Source organism: Xiphophorus couchianus, chromosome 2, assembly GCF_001444195.1.
Source record: "Xiphophorus couchianus chromosome 2, X_couchianus-1.0, whole genome shotgun sequence".
Taxonomy (NCBI): domain Eukaryota; kingdom Metazoa; phylum Chordata; class Actinopteri; order Cyprinodontiformes; family Poeciliidae; genus Xiphophorus; species Xiphophorus couchianus.
In genome coordinates, this window is record NC_040229.1 from 13288503 (window position 1) to 13306587 (window position 18085).

Here is an 18085-nt window from a genome sequence, read left to right on the forward strand (position 1 = left end):
GTTCACTTCTCTTGATGCTTACCTTACAGCCTTCACATGTTATCACACCGTAATGGATGCCTGATGATTTGTCTCCACAGATCTTGCAGGGAATTATTTCGATTTGAGCTGGGGAGAAGAAAAGAAAATGAAAGAAATAAATAAGGGCAAAAAGAAATCAACATTTTGCTGTCACAAGCCGCTGTACAACCCTCTCACCATGGATCCATGTTGGTACATGAAAGAGCACTGTGCTTCTAAAAACATCTCATCCAGTGGCTTTTGAATCCTCACTACTACACAGTATTAGCTGAATATTTAGAGCTGCAGTCATGTGTGTGTGTGAGCGTGTGTGTCTGTGTTTTTTTAAGGGAAGGATCCAATTTTAAAGTGCTCAACAACAGCCTGTACAAACATGGCATTGATTTGTCGCAAAAACACAACTTACATTAAGAAAAGACCCGGCTGCCCACAAACCCTAATACCCCACAGAAGAGAAAATATAAACCTTGTGCAATGACAAAAGATCATTTAGCCACATGAGGAGGTCTATTCCCTGGTGGAAAACCCGACTTCATGCAGGCTTTTAAATTTCAAAACCATAACCCCCCCCCAGGAGCAAATCCACTGCAACCACAAAGAATCATAACATGCCCGCTGTGCTGGATGAAGCAGAAACTGTGTATTTGTATGCGTTTGTGTGTAAGCAAGCCATACAGGAAAAAAAAAATTAAAAAAACACTTCAGTTTGAGTTTGGCAGCGCCGTTGTGCTGTTGACAGGCTTGAGATGCAGGACAAAAGCCCAGAGAGGATGGGCCTCATCCATCGTCGGCCCTCGCTCCGGGAGCGAACCTGCAGCTCAACGGGCAGAACACACAGACACGAGACACCCAGAACTCCCAGCGTGGCCCACTGATCTCAGCTTTATCACTGCAGCAGCCGCCAGTGCCACGCCGCTACCTTCCTCCAAGCTTCCCCCAGCGCCCTCCGGATATCTCTATGTCGTTGCCCTCCTCAGTCGCGTCATTTCCCTCAGTGTACTGCAGTGCCAGCTATCTGATCTGAATCAAGGAAAGATCACCGTAGGATGCTCTCTGTAATGATGTGATGTTTTGTTTGCTTTTAACCACCGATGTAGTCTGCCTATCAGGGCAGAAAGTGCTCTTGCACCCACTACATTTGATCCAAGTAAATATTGAAATCACTAAGTTTACACATCATTCATATATATATATAAAAAGAAAAAGATCAGGGCTTCAAACATTTTCTAATTAGTAATGTACAACTTCCCATTGTCCTGATATTTAAATATGATACAATACAGAGACCTATTCCCTTCAGCCGTTTGCCTCTAAGGCTGGAAGAAGACCCAAGTTTATGTAGTGAGAGATAACTGCAGGATAGCATGGCAGACTGGGGTCATCAAGTCTCCATAACAACCATTAGAGGTCATCTCCCACCTGGTTGTTAGGGAGACATGCCAAGAAGAAAGCCTATTCTTGTCCTACTATCACAAACATAAACATGTACTTTGCTAAACTATAATTGTGTGCTTTAGTTGGAAGAGAACAACATTAGTTCTTCCAGCTAATTAATTCACCAATTCTGCAGCTGAACCAACAGATTGATATGTTACATTTTTGACATATTGAAGAGTTTTTTCAACAGATGAATTCAGGTATGCTGGGGATGATATTAAAAATCGCAAAACAGTGGCTCTGGTGGCCTGGGGCTGAAGAACCCTGATTACAGAGATTGTAAAAAGAAGAATGCTCTCTATGTATGCTCCAACACTGAAAATTTAAACAGAAACAAACAAATAATAATTTTATTTTTTTTTTTGGTCAGAGTATATATAAGTATATACATAATTTAAAAGCAGCATTTTTCTAATATTTCAGTATGAGATTATGATACTGCTTTGAAAGAGAGTCTTTTTGAATACTTGTATATATGTTTCTATGTGTGCATCTTTAGGTTTTTTTTGGTTTTTTTAATACACCTGTTGGAGAACTTCAATCGACCAACCAGTTTGTCCATGGCCCAATAAATAAATAAATATATAAATAAATATAAAATAAAAAAAATAAAGATGTTTGGACTTCTTAGTACCTTACCCAAATTTGCTCAGTAGTTATTCACTAAATATACACATAAAAATATCTTCTTAAAACTTTTTTTTAACCTTTGCTTTATCTTAGAGTATATATATATATATATATATATATATATATATATATATATATATATATATATATATATGGAATATATACTGTAGATATTATGTAGCATAGTGGAATTTCATTCCATTTTATTCTTTTATATTTTTGGATACATCTTTTTATATTTGTTTTAGTATCTTGTCTGCTTAGTTTGTGAACCACTTTGTTTAAAATTTATTGTTTTTAAATGTCCTACACAAATACAACTGACATTGGCATTCTGTTCTGCAGTGCTCGGATAAGTATAAGATCAATTCCCCAGACAGGGCTTGATATATAATATACTTTTTAAAAAGAGGTGGCATATTTTCAGAGTGTTACATCAGCCTCTTCCCTCAAACCAGGCCCAACTGTCTGCTATAATGCCTCAGGTCTCGTCTAAAGACAAAAGACTTAAAATATCTCCTGCACACCTTAACAAGCAGCCTCTTTATTCCGGTTTGATCACATCAAAAGTACTTTTGTTGGAGTTCATCCAGAGATCCCTGCCCATTTAATCAGCTGCCTTGGAGCCTGCATTGTGTCATGTGGATAATGTCCTCGTCCCCGAGGCGTGCCCAGGAGAGCCCCTTAACACAGAGCCTTTAATCCACCAACCCGGGAGTTGCACTCTGTTCATTCAGGGGATCTCTCCTTGCACTGCTGGAGTCAACAAGACCAGCCATGTTTACTTGGAATTAGCCTAGATTTTAGGAAAATGAACAAAAAGGAGAGGTGGATCATGAACGAATAATACTCCTTCATACAACACCTCCTGCAATTTGAGGTTCCCCCATACAATAGAGGGCACTGCACCTCGTTGGCCCGGATTAGAGTGGAACCCAGGCAGGAGGCGGGCTCTGACAACCTTACTGAGAGGGTTAATTTATAATTAATATTTTCCTTACTGTGCGCAGTTGCTTGTTATTTCATTTAGGTCTATCTCTGTATGAGTGCACTCTATTGTTTGTTTTTGTGTTCTCACCGCATGAGCATTAGCTGTGCAGTGTGTTTCAACTCCTTTAGCATTTTCAGCCTCATTACTTACATAATTTGTTCTGACATGCACTCACAACAACTGAAGCGTGCTGTAATTATGACTAACTGTGGTTATGTTGCTCCAAAGGCCGCAGTGACAGTCTCTGGCCATTGGGTGGCAGTGCAGGGCTGTTTCTACAGCTGTCATGCCAAGTTAAGCCGAGCTTCCACCCACCCCGTTCACAACCCACATGCTTTTGGCTACGAGCTCCAGCCTCCGATAGCTCCAGGCTTAGGCTGCTGCCTGCCTCAACCCCACCCCCACAGCAGAGCTGTGAGATGCCTTCATCTCTCCTGAAGAAGCGGAGCTGGCTGGGCGCTCGCTCAGGCCTGACAGAGGCTGTGCCACATCAGGTGAAAGCAGTGAGAGTGCAAACAGAGGGGTGCCAGGCTGGGCAGATTATATATCCACATGAGCGTAGTTTAGTTAAACCCTATCTGCTGCAGGACGGGCCCAAGTGCATCCAGTCTCACCAGCTTACGCTCTTTCGCTTTGCACCCACACAAACCTACAGATGCTAGGTGTACTCAGCAGTAAAAAAGGGCTCATCTATGGACCAGCTGATGCAAACTTCTAGTCTAATAATAATAAAAATAATATCTTTCTGTATACTTATTGCTTTCTTTGGTGAAGAGGTGAGAACGTAAACAATGAGGCTTATTAACAACAACAACAACAAAAAAAAAAAAACATTCATGAATCCCAAAATGACAGTTAATATCTCTTGACAAACTGTGGAGTTAACCGTCTCCTGGTGTGAATCAAGCAGCTGCTGGCTCACTTGAGCTTGACCACTGCAGTGCCGCTGATCCCATTCACCGTGCCCGCCTGCCTGCCTCTCTACCCGTCGCCCTCCCTGCCAGCTAGCCCTGCCCGCTCTGTTTACAACATCAAAGCCAGGCACAGTAACACAAGCGGCCATGCTACAGCCCATCCCAGCAGCACTGCCGCTCCTTGCAGAGCAGAGAAGTGCCCTCTCTGCATGCAGGCCACTTCAAAGACACCTGCTGAGATGCCAAGATTATGTTGAATCCCGACCACAGCACAATCACGCCCCAGACATTGCCATGAGAGCTGGGGAAGTAACCTAACCCAAGTATCCTTGCAGAGTGGCATGGGTGTTAAGAATAAAGAGCGCTGCAGAGAGAGAAGACGGTCATGCAGAATGTTAAGGCTTGTTCTTTGTCTGTGGCTGAGCGGCTCAAGGACACTGACTCACATCACTAGCAGGCCGTCCGAGGGGATGACGTGTCACTCAGTGCACATGTACAAAAGGGCCAGTGAGGCCATTGCATGTTCACCCAGTGCCCTTCGCTGTCTTTTTCACAGCCTTTAGACTGAGCCAGTCTGAGAACAGTACAGTACATCATAAAAGTCCAGGACAGTCAAACAAATACATATTAAGTTTGCCACCTGTCAGTTTCCTATTTTCACATCCCTGGCATATGAGCAGATTAGACACTCCAAAGGTTCATTTATTTCTGATCAATAAATGCTGCACACTACTGCAATATTCAGTGTGGACACAGTTACTCTGGGAAGAAAAGTGTAGGTTGGTTATGTCTAAGTGATTAGCTAAACACTTAGACATAACATGAGGTGTCCAAGAGGTAGCTTGGAAGCAGCTACCTCTTCCAAGTCAGTGTTTTTTTCCATGGGAGATACTGTAGTTCAGCAGGGCATGCCACTGGAACAAGCAGTTCCCCTCCAAAACAGTTGGTGGCAGCAGTGATATATGCTTAGGCAGCATGTATTTAAAAAGATATATATGCACATAATTATTCACTTCAAGTAAGATGATATCCAAAAGCAAATCATATTTTAGACGACTTTGTCAAGACATGGCTGAATTTATTCAGACTGTGAGAAAGAGAGACATTTTTTAATTGCATAATGGAAAATCTGAAAAGTAAACTAAATCTCAGATTTACAGTGAGGATGTATAATCTCTAAAAAACACATCCTCAGACACCGGTGTTTTAGTAATGTCAGCCATGCTGAAATGTAAGTGTAGAATACTTTAAAATCTTCACTCACAAATTTCCAAATGTTGACTAATAAAATGTTCACTTAATAAATATCACCTTTGTTTTGAAAATTTCATAAAAGCACAAATGATTCATTATAATCTGTTTGAAACCCCGCAGGACCCTTATAACCAGACATGTTGCCATTTACCCGTACTGCTGGTACAGGTAAAGACCATGCCATACCATATATTTGCGGTATGGATTTAACATGCATTTTGAAATGTATAAAATCTTAGAAAATTCAGAACTAGAAATGCATAAATACCACAATAGATGAACTGGAATTTTTTACACCGATTATATTGTTTTAAACCAAATCTGTAATCAGTCAAATTTACTAAAAACCTGTCATCTTACTCTCATCAGTTGAATGATGAGAATTCATCATTCATCATCAGAATTACATGAATGTATTTCAGGTAATGCATTAAGGTCTGCTGATGAAAGGTAAAAGTAACATTATTGCAGCCTGCTACAAACAGAGTGAAATTTGTAGTCTAAATCTCCTTGCAGTTCCCAATGAACCACTGGAAAACTGACATAACGCTGAAGGATTAAGATTATCCCCCCCTACATTACAGGCCCATTGCCCAGGCCACCGTCATAATGCCGAGAGCTTAACCCATTACTCGATTGGACCATTAAATCACTTTCTCATGGCCTTGTGGTTCATAGTAGATGTGCACCACAAAGTCTAAAATCAAGGCTTCAGGAGCTGATGTGTTTATACAGAGCAGATTTTTCCCACTGGTGCATTTACATACATCATTGGGAAAGAAAGCATGTGAAACAGTTTGAGAAAACACATTGCTCTCGCGTCTGTATGTGAAGTGTGTGTGTGTGCGTGTATTGGTGTGTTTTGGCCACATTGCGCTGACAGCTGTCAATGACAGAGTGACGCAAGCCAGTGCGCTCATGTCATATTATGTAAGGTGGACAGGGCATGACATTATGAGCAGATTAACAATTCTTCTATCATTGGACAAGCGGTGATTATAGATGTTTTTTACTCTAAAATAGCTTAAAATTACCACAGCATTTCTGATGCTGGGATATTTTCTTTTAGAAAAGAAAAAAAAAAAAAACGCCTTTAGATAATGGTCCACAACTAGCGAGACTGTACAATCCACCTCCATCATTATGTGCATCTATTTATTTTTTCCACACAAACACACCATTTGACAGTGTAGATCATCTGTCGGTTAATAAAGAGAACCTCCTCTAAACAGATACCCATAAGAGTCAGATCGAGCTGTAGAGAGGCGACAGCCTAACAAGAGATGGAATCAGATCTCTGCCTCTCTTATCTGCCAGGGCTCTGCTGTCATATGAAGTCGCACAACACAATACTTTTTCTTTTTTTTTTATCCCATTTATACCACAGAAGAAAAGGTTATTTGAATGTCACCAGCAAAACAGAGTCACGGTGTGAAATGCATCCTGTACAAATGCAGTGTTTTTTGGGGTTTTTTTTGTGGGAGGTGGGGCTGAAGGTTTGCTGGTATTTTAGCTTAGATCTGTTCTAATGGCAACGACTGGCTTGTGAGAGCACAGGAAGTTCACAGCGAGGTGCTGCTACTAGAATATACCTCCAGAACAAAAACTCTGTATCGCTGCTTTTTACAGCTATCCTGAAGTCATCAAAAAAAAAAAAAAAAAAAAAAAAACACTCAAAGGGGATTACAGAAAGCAAAGACATAATTGACACATTTTGATGTCTCCAAGCTGAGTCTGGCTAATTCCCCATCAAATCATTCAGCTGTCTAAGCTGTGATCCTTTTTCACCAGAGACCAGCTACAGTTTTCAGAAAATGGGCTTTTAAAGTTACCCCCCCATTATTCCTTTCATAGCAGCGCAGCGACTTTACTGGAGCTCAGGTCTGGACCATTGCCCTGGGCTGCTTTTGGGATGAACTCATGCGTGCTTTGGTGTGTTTGTTTGTGTGTGAGGCCTATTAATATTTCAACACTGCCCAACTCCAGATGCCTGTACAACAGAGCAGTGCTTTTCTCTTCATGTCTCCAACTGTATTTACTTGACTGTTTTATTGAGGAGGATTCTGACACCCTTTATGAAGTCGAGCAGAAGAGGGCGAACGCATATTCCCAACCTGCAAGCTCGAGACATCTCTCTTTACGTCTTCTTCTCTACCACTGTGACGACAATTTGGGGACTAATTTATGTGTTGTTTTGGCAAAGATTGACGAGCTTCCTGGCTGGGAGTCTGCTTTGCTGCACTCTGGGGGAAACGACAAAAGCTTGAGTATACAGAACAGACGAGCACCATGAAGGGGAGCATGTGTGCGGTGCTCGTTTTCCCTCCCCTGCCTTCACCACCTGAGCTGGAATCTTTCCCCATCACTCTTTACCTTCCCCAGTTTGGATCCTTCCCCCCAACCTGTCCTCGACAATGACAAGTGACGCTTTGCCCAGCTGATTGGGCCCATAGCGCATAGAAAGGCTCACAGGATTTCTTCTGGTCCCAAGATTTAATCACAAAAAGTATTTTAAAGCTTTGATATTTTTTACAATTTTCCTTAAAGCATTCAGATGTGTTTTAAACATTTTGGATGGGAGTGGACTACGCTTTCTGTACTGTTTGAGATGCACCGAAACTGAAAATCACTGAGGCTGAAATCACACTGGGCCGATTGATTGACTGCTGCAGGCGCTGCTGGTTGAATTCTAAGAGTCAGGTGAAGATTGTGCAACATTGTATTTTTATTTTTTTGAGCTTCGGCCACTTGAACAAAGAGGTCGATGGTTAAAGACCCCATTGTGGTACAGAACCTTTGTTAAGCACCCCCCAACTCTCTCTGCAGGGAGAGTTGCCTTGTACACTCCTTTGGAAAAAACACATGAATATATAAATAATGAATCCTTCAAAACATCCAGAGCAATTACACGCAGAAACCTTTACATAACAACAAAGAGCCTTGTTCGAGTGCACCAGGGAATTTGCTACTGCCACACTGTACAACTTCCTTTCTCCTATAATTGCTGTATTAGTATGCATTTCTGTAACTCAGCCCGCATTCTGCTGTGGGTTTGTGAATATATTTCTACTGTTTTGCTCACTTAAATTAAACCCTACATCAGTAAAACCTGCTTGCATGGTCTTTTCTAGAGATGTTTACAAGTAATTTTTTTTCCAAAGTCCAAGTAAAATCTCAAGTCTCTAATGACCAAAATAAGTAACTCACCTCTGATTCTTGTCTTCTCGTAAAGCACAGACTAGTCTAAGTATCCTTAAGCCCAATTTAACACATTAACTTTTAACATTTATCTTTATTGGTTCCAGAATGTTGAAGTCAACATGAAAAGTATTATTAATTTCCAAAATAATCACAGATGTTAAGATAATCGTTAAACATAAATATTATTTAAGTATAGTACAAATAGGATAACTTTTCCATTTCCCAGGATGTGCTATATATTTTATTTTTATTTTAATGACATTAGCTGAACAGCAATAGTTTATAGGTTGAGGGTTACATTAATGTTATTTTGAAATAACATAAAATAGGTAGAGTTTGCATGTTCTCCCTGTGCATGCGTGGGTTCTCTCCGGGTACTCCGGCTTCCTCCCACAGTCCAAAAACATGACTGTTAGGTTAATTGGTATATCTAAATTCTCCCTAGGGGTGTGTGTGTGTGTGAATGGTTGTTTGTCCTGTATGTCTTTGTGTTGCCCTGCGACGGACTGGCGACCTGTCCAGGGTGTACCCCGCCTCCCGCCTGGAACGTAGCTGGAGATGGGCACCAGCAACCCTCCCGACCCCATTAGGGACAAAGGGTGAACAGAAAATGGATGGATGGATGGATAAAATAGGTATTTAGTAGAGAGTTCAGTTTGAGAAAGATGGATGCAGTCACAATCACACAGTTAACTTGAACATGCTGTTTGGAACCACTAAAAGCCCACATTTTACTAAGGTTTCTGTTTAATAAATTAAACAATATGCTCAACTGCCTTATGAGCATTGGTTTGCAGATAGCTAATAATTTGAATATACCTCTCCACATCTAGATAATACCAGCATGTACTGACCAATGTGCCAATGTTCACACTATTTTTGGGCCCATTTGAACCACAAGGACATACTTAGAAATATACAGTTTTTACTACAGCCTCAAAGAGGAGTGAGTATGCAGTGGATTTTACATCACCTAAAAAAAATCACTGGAAAATTTATTTCTCACCAAGAGACAATGCAGTTTTGTGTCCTTTTGGTTCAGAACAGATAAATTATCCAATTAGGGAACACGGCACTTGTGTACCTATATTCACAGTATTTTCTAAAAAAATACTGTTTTTTTCATCAGTTTATGATCTAATACAGACTTAGTGTATCTAATCTGCTATATGTTTGGCTCACGTTTTTGTAATGTCCCCATCTGCATCTACTGCGCAATCACAAAAAGATGGGCTACACATGGATGTTCACAATGCACATCTGCATGGTCAAAAGGAAAGTAGACCAGACAGAGAGGTATGACTTAGGCCCGACTGTAAATGCTTGGAAGCATCAAACAAAAACAGATGAACTTCAAAGTTCTTCTTAACTTCTTGTACTGGCATATTGTTGAGAGAGGCCATTCATATTGTGAGTAATATTAAATTATATGCTTCGGTAGCTCAAAGGGAGTACAAAGTAATCATCTACTGATCTATATTTGCAGCCTACTTTCACCCCTGATTACACAAGAGAAAGATTCTTAAGACTCAATTCCCAAAGAAAGAGTCCGAGTCAAATCTCAAGTCTTTAGAGCAAAAGTCTAAGTCGAGTCTATAGTCTGTTTTAGCAAATTAAGAGGAAGTCAACTCAGTCTCTGCAGATAATAGAGAAAATAGAAGAGAAGAGAATAGGGAAGAGACGAGAGTTCCAAGGCACACTGCTGCTCAGGGTCAGTGGGTCAAAGGCACATAGCCAGAACACACATGCAGAGCAGGCTGAATATTTCAGCTGACAGTAATTGTCCCTCTGTGGTCTCCTTAGGAAAACATGTTTCCAGACAATGCGGACTGGTTGCACGAGCCAGATAGTAATCATGATCTTGATTCGTTTCATTGAAGAGAAAAGAGGCTGTAAAAGACAGTAAAGGCATGAGCTCAGTGTTCTATAAGAGCCAGAGAAGGTAAAGGAGCCCTCTGAATAGAAATCCAACACAGAATTGTAATAATTTAAACGATCTACCAAAAACTAAGCAAGAAGAATCTTAATTTTATGTAAAAGAAAAAAACAGTTAGCTTTTTTAACTTGCTGTAACATTAGTTTATTATGAACTTTGTGTATGTTTATGTGAAAATGTGATGAAGAAAGTCTAATTATAAGTTATAATAATTATAATTACAAAAAGAAATAAATAACATCTGCTCTGACAGTACTGCCAATTTTATCAGCTGCAGGTCCTGTGTACAGACTACGACAAAAGACAAAAAAGTCTTATGGGGAACATGATTTTAAAAATTTGCTTGTGTTGTCATTTTCCTAAAAAGTCGAAAATGTGAATCTGCCACTCCTCAAAAACCAAACAAAAAGCGTTCTGCACAGTACAAATCTGGTCTGGAAATTCTTGTATTTTTTCCAGACTCTTATTTAAAAGTTGTTGTTTTTTTAACACTGGAGCTGACGAGCACCGAGCGTGCCATTCACCTTGAAGGTCTTGGGTTTTCATCAGCTGAAAAAGAGCAGGCAAGGACAAGGAAGATGAATGACATCAATGGCCAGCCGATACTTCCAGGGACTTGTGATTGAGACAAATGAGCCTTGTTACATTAGCTGTGATACTGAATCCTGCTGCTCAAAGATCCAGAGCTTGATAGAGCTGAAACTAGAGGCACCCAACCTTTCTACAGATCACCTGTGTCACTGGGCCTCAGAAGAAGAGCACTGTCAAAGCACCTGCTTCACTACACGTTTGTCTCTTTTCACTTTGCGCATTTGCATTTTGTTTTATGTGCATTCAAGAACTTCCTTATTAGACTTGGGGAAAAGTCACGATTCTAGGATGCATTCCAATGCAAACATTAGCAATGTTAACTGGGGGTGAGAAGGGTTAGTGTTATCATCCAATTATTATCAAGATGAACACCTCAATAATCATGATATTGATCTTAGGCCATATCACAAAGCCCTAATTCACCCATTCATGCACACATTCACACAATGAAGGAAGCTATAAAAGCACAAGGTTTCAGTGTTCAGACCCACCCCCCCCCAAAAGAAAACAAAAAACAGGTCATTAAACAAAATATTAATGCAGATGTTTGTGTAATACCAGACATTACAAACTAATTGCAGAAAACTGAAAAAAAGAAACTTATATTGGGATCCAGCATAAATGTTTTAATCATAAATTTATGTCTGTAATGGAAAAATAAATGACAAATCTGACTGGAAAAGCAATTAACTGATAACTTTATTTATGTTGTTCTTTGCTTCAGAAGGAAAATGAACAAAACAATGATGACTTTCTTTGGGTTGTGGAAAATAGAGAGACCTCGCAGCTGTGGTGAAAGATTGTTCTTGAAACTTCGATCACAATATCTGACTTCTAAAGTGAAACTACAGAACCCTGGTTTAGTTTTGCACAGAAACATTATAGCACTCCATCGTCTTCATTTCATATGCATGCTCCTTCACATAAGGTGGTAATAAAGCTGTTTAAATCAGTGTCCAAACTCAATGTGCTGATGGGTAAAATTGTATGTGAGATCCAAGTCAAGAGCAGCTGACGTGGAACACACTTCTGTATGTATTGCACATCAGCGAGTGGACTTAGAAAGAATTTATACTCTATATTGACTGAAAATAATTAGGTATAATCAGTGTGCCTGAGTACAACCTGCTTTACACCCTTGCTTATTGAATAGCCATTATGTGTGTTTTGTACACTTAAGAGGCCATTGATTGCTGTGGTGGGTCACTTATATAGTGGCAGAAATTAAAGAAGTTTTCATCATAAAGCTTGTTCATTTAAAGTGGTGTTTTTTCATCACAGATTATCTTTGATATGTAATAAGTGATTGCAATAAAGTTATTGCCACGTGAGATATTTACAGGTGAGAAAATCTGAAAATGATGTAAAAAATATAACTGAGGCTTTTTATTTAAAGGTTTGGTGATTTAACACAGTGAGTACACCAACCACTTTAGCAGTAATCTTGTACAGAATTAAGAACCATTTGATTGGCTTTAAATACTTTCTAAAACCTCTACAATGCAAAAACGTCTTACGATTCCATGACATTTTCAAATATGCTTTATTATATGTATATACAGTAAATATACCTTCTCAAATTGGAATCAAGCAAAATTTTGCAAAGTTAGAGTTTGCAAGTTTCTTAATACATTCAGAAACCTGGCTTTTACATAGAAAGCAACAAAATCTACAAATGTCTCAATAGTTACAGCTACAAAGCAGCTTCACTGTCATTCTCCGGTTGTACCAGACCGTGTAAAAGACATTCCTAGACGACAGGGGTGCACATGGAGTATCTACTGCCACACAGAGTTCACGGGAAGCTTACACCATGCGAGACACATTCCCCTGCACTGCTGTTTTCATAGTCCTACAAACACTGGCCTGGTTTTGTTTAACATGGCAGGATTAAGCGGCCATGCGCAAAGAGTGCTTTCACCAGCAGCATCTTCTACCCGTTTGGTGAATCAGCTTCCCCGACTCCAGGTGAACACAGAATGGTGATCTAATCTGAGGCAAATAGACAAGTGCCAAGATTAATCATTGCATAAACACATCCCAAAAGCTCTGGAATAACAATCATCTCTTAAGCCTCAGTCATGCAAAGGCTCAGGCATTAAGTCAGCAGACAACCACTATCCCCCTTCTCTCATCCTGGCTTTGCTTTGTAGGTTTATTACAGACAGGATGGGGTCAACACTTTGTAAGGTACAAGGGAGTTTCTAAGTCAAATGAGAGGAGTAGTCCACAGTTCTTAGGCGAATTACTTCTTCAACCTCGTGACCAGAACCAACCGATTTTAAGTTTAACAACTGGATCAGTAACCAGCCAGGCAAAAGTTAAAAACCCTCACTTTTGATTAGGAAACACACCATGCCAAAGTGCTACCAGACAATATTGCTAAAGGAAAGCTAAAGGAGACTCAAAGTGACATAGCTTTAGTGTCAGCGAGAATATACAATGCAGTTGAAAGGAAACTGTTTTCTAAAACTTGAGGAAATATGTCAGGCCATTTATTTAGGGGTGCAAGAGAATGATAGCAAATCTTTTAGCAAATCTGTGCGGCATTTAGCCATCTTGCTAAATGCCTTACAGTGAAGTAATGCTGTTTTGTCCTTTGAGCTTGTTGGTGGGCTTTGGGGAAATTCTGAATTAAGGTGAGAATTTCCATTTTCTAGGGCAAACAGGAGCCTTCAATAGAGTTTACTAGTCATTGCTAATTACTAAAGCCAAGTTACAAATGTCAGTTTTGTTTTTGTTTTGAAATAATAGTAAAATCCTTACCTCCACCATCCATCCATCCATCCATTCATTGTCTATACCCACTTATTCTTGCAGGGTCACAGGGTGACTTGTGCCTTTCTTCAGCAGTCACTATGTGAGAGGAGGGCTACAAACTGGACAGCTCATCAGTCCATCGCAGGGCAACACAGAGACACACAGGCCAAACAGACAAACACACACACACACACACACACACACACACACACACACACACACACACACATCTAACACCTAACTCTAAATGACAATTTAGAGAGACCAATTAACCAAACAGTCATGTTATGGGAGGACGCCAGAGTACCTGGAGAGAACCCACACAAAACATGCAAACTGCATCCAGAAGGACCCCATGACAGGATTCAAACCCAGGACCTCTTGCTGCAAGGCAACAGTGCTACCAACTGTGCCATTTTGCAGCTCTTACCTCTACAAATTACAAATAATTAATAACTGCTTACAGCAGGACACTTAAAGAATATCTAGAATGATTTTCTTTTCTTCTTTTATTGCAGTATTGTAAAGAGAATAGATCAACCAAAAATGGTATCAGCAGGTTAAAGCTTTCCAAAACACAAGAATCAACCACAAAGTTCTTATTGGTGCATCTCTACACTGAGAATACAGTTATAGAAACATACCTGCTCATTAAAACTATATTAGCAACTGTGAGGACCACCCTCTCATTCCCGTCTAACCAGGTCTGCTGCTTTAAAACGAGCTTATTTTTGCTGAGGAGCGATCTACTGAAGACCATGAAAAATTGAGAATGAAAAAGGACAGTAAGAGGTGCAGTCCACTGGTCCAGGGGTAAGAGAGCGTGGGATGTCCAGCTGAAGTGGGAGGCCCCTCTCCAGGAGGTTGCTCCACAGCATGAAGGCAGAGGCAGTGCTATGCCTAATGAAGGGCGAAGCGGATCCCCCTCCTGTGGGACCCCCTCAGGCATACTCATTAGGAGATGAAATAGCGTTTCCCGCGGCAGAGCAAGTGTCTGCCTTCGCTCGGACATATTTAATTTAGGGCCATATGAACAGCAGGCCACACCGGCCAGTTTCAGTTTGGCCTTTGTCAAGTCCAAAAATCATCATTCACGAACCAGAGCCTGATTAAATGGTTTGCACAAAAATTAATTATGGGTACGTTTGTATTTTGGGATTGATACCCAACATTCAGATTATTATAGGTCAAGTGTAGCGATACTTCCAGCTATTAGTAAACCCCTCCCTACCCCATCTTTTATAAAAAAAGATGTTATATTGAAAATGTGTGCCCTATCACAACTTTCAATCCCTTCAATGTGTTGCATTATGTTGCATGTTTTTGGCTGCAGGCAAAAATAATAGATTCATTTAGCCAGTGGTGGTTTGTGGAAAGGAACCAAGGATTATGGTAATGTGGCACTGAATGCTGCAAGCAAAATACTGTGGAAAAAGAAACTACTGCACCAAGAGGCACTGTAGAAATATCTGAGAGGTTAATTTATATGATTGCAGAAATCATGCATTCACAAATAAACCGAGAATTCAAACTGCACTAGCTCTAATTTTAGGAAGAAAGACAATTTCTTCTGCTGTGAAAAAGAAATGTTTTATAGGGTATCAATTCACTGTAATGCAAATACTGTACATGTCGCTGCTTATCCTTGTTTCTGATGAATCTTCACATTTATTAAGGCTGTCTTTGTGCCTTGTTAGATATGTATAACCAATCTCCTGTAATTAGCAGCTGCTAACCTTTGGGGTGCTAATCCCCCATGAACTGTGGATTTTGTACATCAAAGCCCACACACCCCCTTATAGCCGGTGCTTGAAATTACACTCTATTTGAAACCTGCAATTATTTGTACAGCATGGATGCAAACAGTCTCCTCTTTTATGTCTCCAAGAATCCCGTGGGTTTGCAGTAAAGAATCCTTAATCCACTCCAGTGGAAATCCAAATATAGAGTTAACACGAGCTCTCGAAAATTTAGACCCACAGTTGGATTGCCTGTGATGCAAGCACAATGGAGAAACCTCTCACTTCTATTTATCTTATAGCTAAAATTTCATCTCTTTAGTAGATTAGGTGCACTATGTAAGCAATTTATTTTACCAAACTTTGATCCAAAATTTTGGTTCGGGAGTGAGGGAATGTTAGACTGATATTGCACGGTAATTAGTCAGGCTATGTCCTCAGGTAGCAAGCTTGCAGTCTGCTGCTAAACAGATGTGCAATTCGTAGTTTTAAAAACACAGTAACAGTGAGAGTGATGGCTGGTATTTTTCACAACGGGAAATATAAAGCAGCTAAATTGATCTTTCTTTTTAGCAAGAAAAAATGTCCGAGTCTTCTTTCAGCATGATGATCCGTGGTGCACAGCAATATGTGAGGGAGGGGAAAACTGTGGTCTCTCCAGCATTTTCTATGGCATTTTATTGAGAAGACTTCAACAGCAAGAAAGTCATGGCAGAAAATATAGTGATTTTAAAACTATCGCTTATTAAAAACCTTGATATAGCCTGAAACCAATACCAGCCTAGGCTTACTACAAGACTTGATTTTGTTGTAATCCTGCACTGTTTAAAACAACAGCTGAAGGTTAGTCAGTTGTATTGCACACTGTTTAATGTAATCAAATACCACAACAAATGATGTTTTAGAGTCTGTTGCAAGTTTTCCTCCTGCCCATTCATAGCTGCTGAAAATATATTGTGCAAGGAGGGAGGGAAAGATGACAGAGATGCAAAATAACCAAAACAGATTCACACATCATAGACAACACCGTATCCACACACACACACACGCGATGGCGTGCACATGCACATGTACACACATGCACATACCCAAACATAATGCTGATGTTTATGCAGGGAAGCTGCCTAAAGCATTTACTTCCTTTAATGAGAGACAGGAGTCTCATGTATCAGCGATGCACGGCAGGGGAACAGTTGGGTTGGCTTTATTTCCATCAATCCGAGGCATTTATGCCTGTATCACATCAATACCTGTCAGTTGCGCGGGATGAGATAAACCTTGTCGAGCAGACTGAGTCGGGGCCACGCAGTTCTTGGTAAACGCGTGCACTTTAAAACTCCAGGTGGGTGTGATAATACACAGCGATAAATCAAGTAGGCTTCAAACACATGAAGGTACAAGAAAGTTCCTTGTGAGACAAGATGACACGAGGATCATCTTTCCAGCATTTACTCAAGTAAGTGATTAAAAATCCATGAATAAACAATGATCCCGTTCAGTATTTAGAAGAAACTATACACCTCAGCTGTCATCTAATCCCCTTCGAAATCTCTTTACTTACCTTATTGTAACAGGGATCCCACTTCTCTTTACTGCCTTAAATGGGAAACTGAAATCTCATCTTGTGACACCTCACAAAATAAAACATGCACTTGTTGCAAAGTGCTATAGAGTGACATGGAAAACTTAAAATGTAAGTAGCTCGATGTTTTTTTAACCAGTGCACATGCTCCAGCTTATTGCAAAGCATGTGTTAATCTGAGTTTATCTGTGAAAACAGATATAACACAGTGAGAAATCTTCAGCAGCCTATGAAATAAGATTTATCATGTGATAAAAAAACACACAACCCCTCCCCCCCGCAGAATAACGTACTCGAGGGACTGTCTTTGAGCGATGGCAATACTCCTAAAGGCAGCCAAATTATGATTTATAGACTTTGGCTTGAGAGTGCATGGGGCAGACATGCATGTATCCACGACTGCTGGGCTTCTCTCCGCAGCATGGGAGAAACTCGGAGAGAATACATTTAGTGTAAAATTGCTTCATCTGTTTACAATTCCATTTGGAGTTTATGAGAAAGACAGGCAAACACAGTCTGATGTATTGCCCCCATGTCACGGCATGGCAGGAGCATCCACACAAAGATTCATCTCTCACTTAGAAGCCAAATGATACGTCTAATTTGCTGCAAGCACAGTTATTTTTAACCTCTCCGAGCTGTCAGATAATGGAGCTCGACTGTCAGCGCTGGTGTATGCGAGTGTGTTAAAAGGTTGCAAACTCTTTTCAATTTACCATTCCCTTTGAGGGAATTACAAAATGCACATTCCCATTAGTTCGCCTGATTGACAAGGCTTTTTTGCTTTTTGTCAAAACCAAAGGTGGGGAATGAAAAGAGTTGACGGCACCGAGATGGATACATCCAACAGCAAACTAAATTTGGCTTTCACTTGCACTGTCAATAAAGTTCAGCAAGGGCTGGTTGTTTTTGTTGTTATTAATTGGGCAAAATGATGCTTTTTTCAAACAGAATAGATATTGAGTACTTGAAGTCTCTAAAAAAAAAAAAGGAGATGAAAATAAGGTCACATAAATTGTGTTTTTTTGT

The 18085-nt window shown here is 40.2% G+C and overlaps 1 protein-coding gene across 3 annotated transcripts in view; it reads right to left on the minus strand.

The window, feature by feature from the left end:
* The window catches only part of roraa (RAR-related orphan receptor A, paralog a), a 211532-nt gene that overhangs the window by 16628 nt on the left and 176819 nt on the right, over positions 1-18085 (minus strand). For all 3 annotated transcript variants that reach the window (XM_028039635.1, XM_028039645.1, XM_028039653.1), the window contains one exon: positions 23-108. In XM_028039635.1, the coding sequence (XP_027895436.1) occupies positions 23-108 (86 nt within the window). The remainder of the gene's footprint in view (positions 1-22; positions 109-18085) is intronic.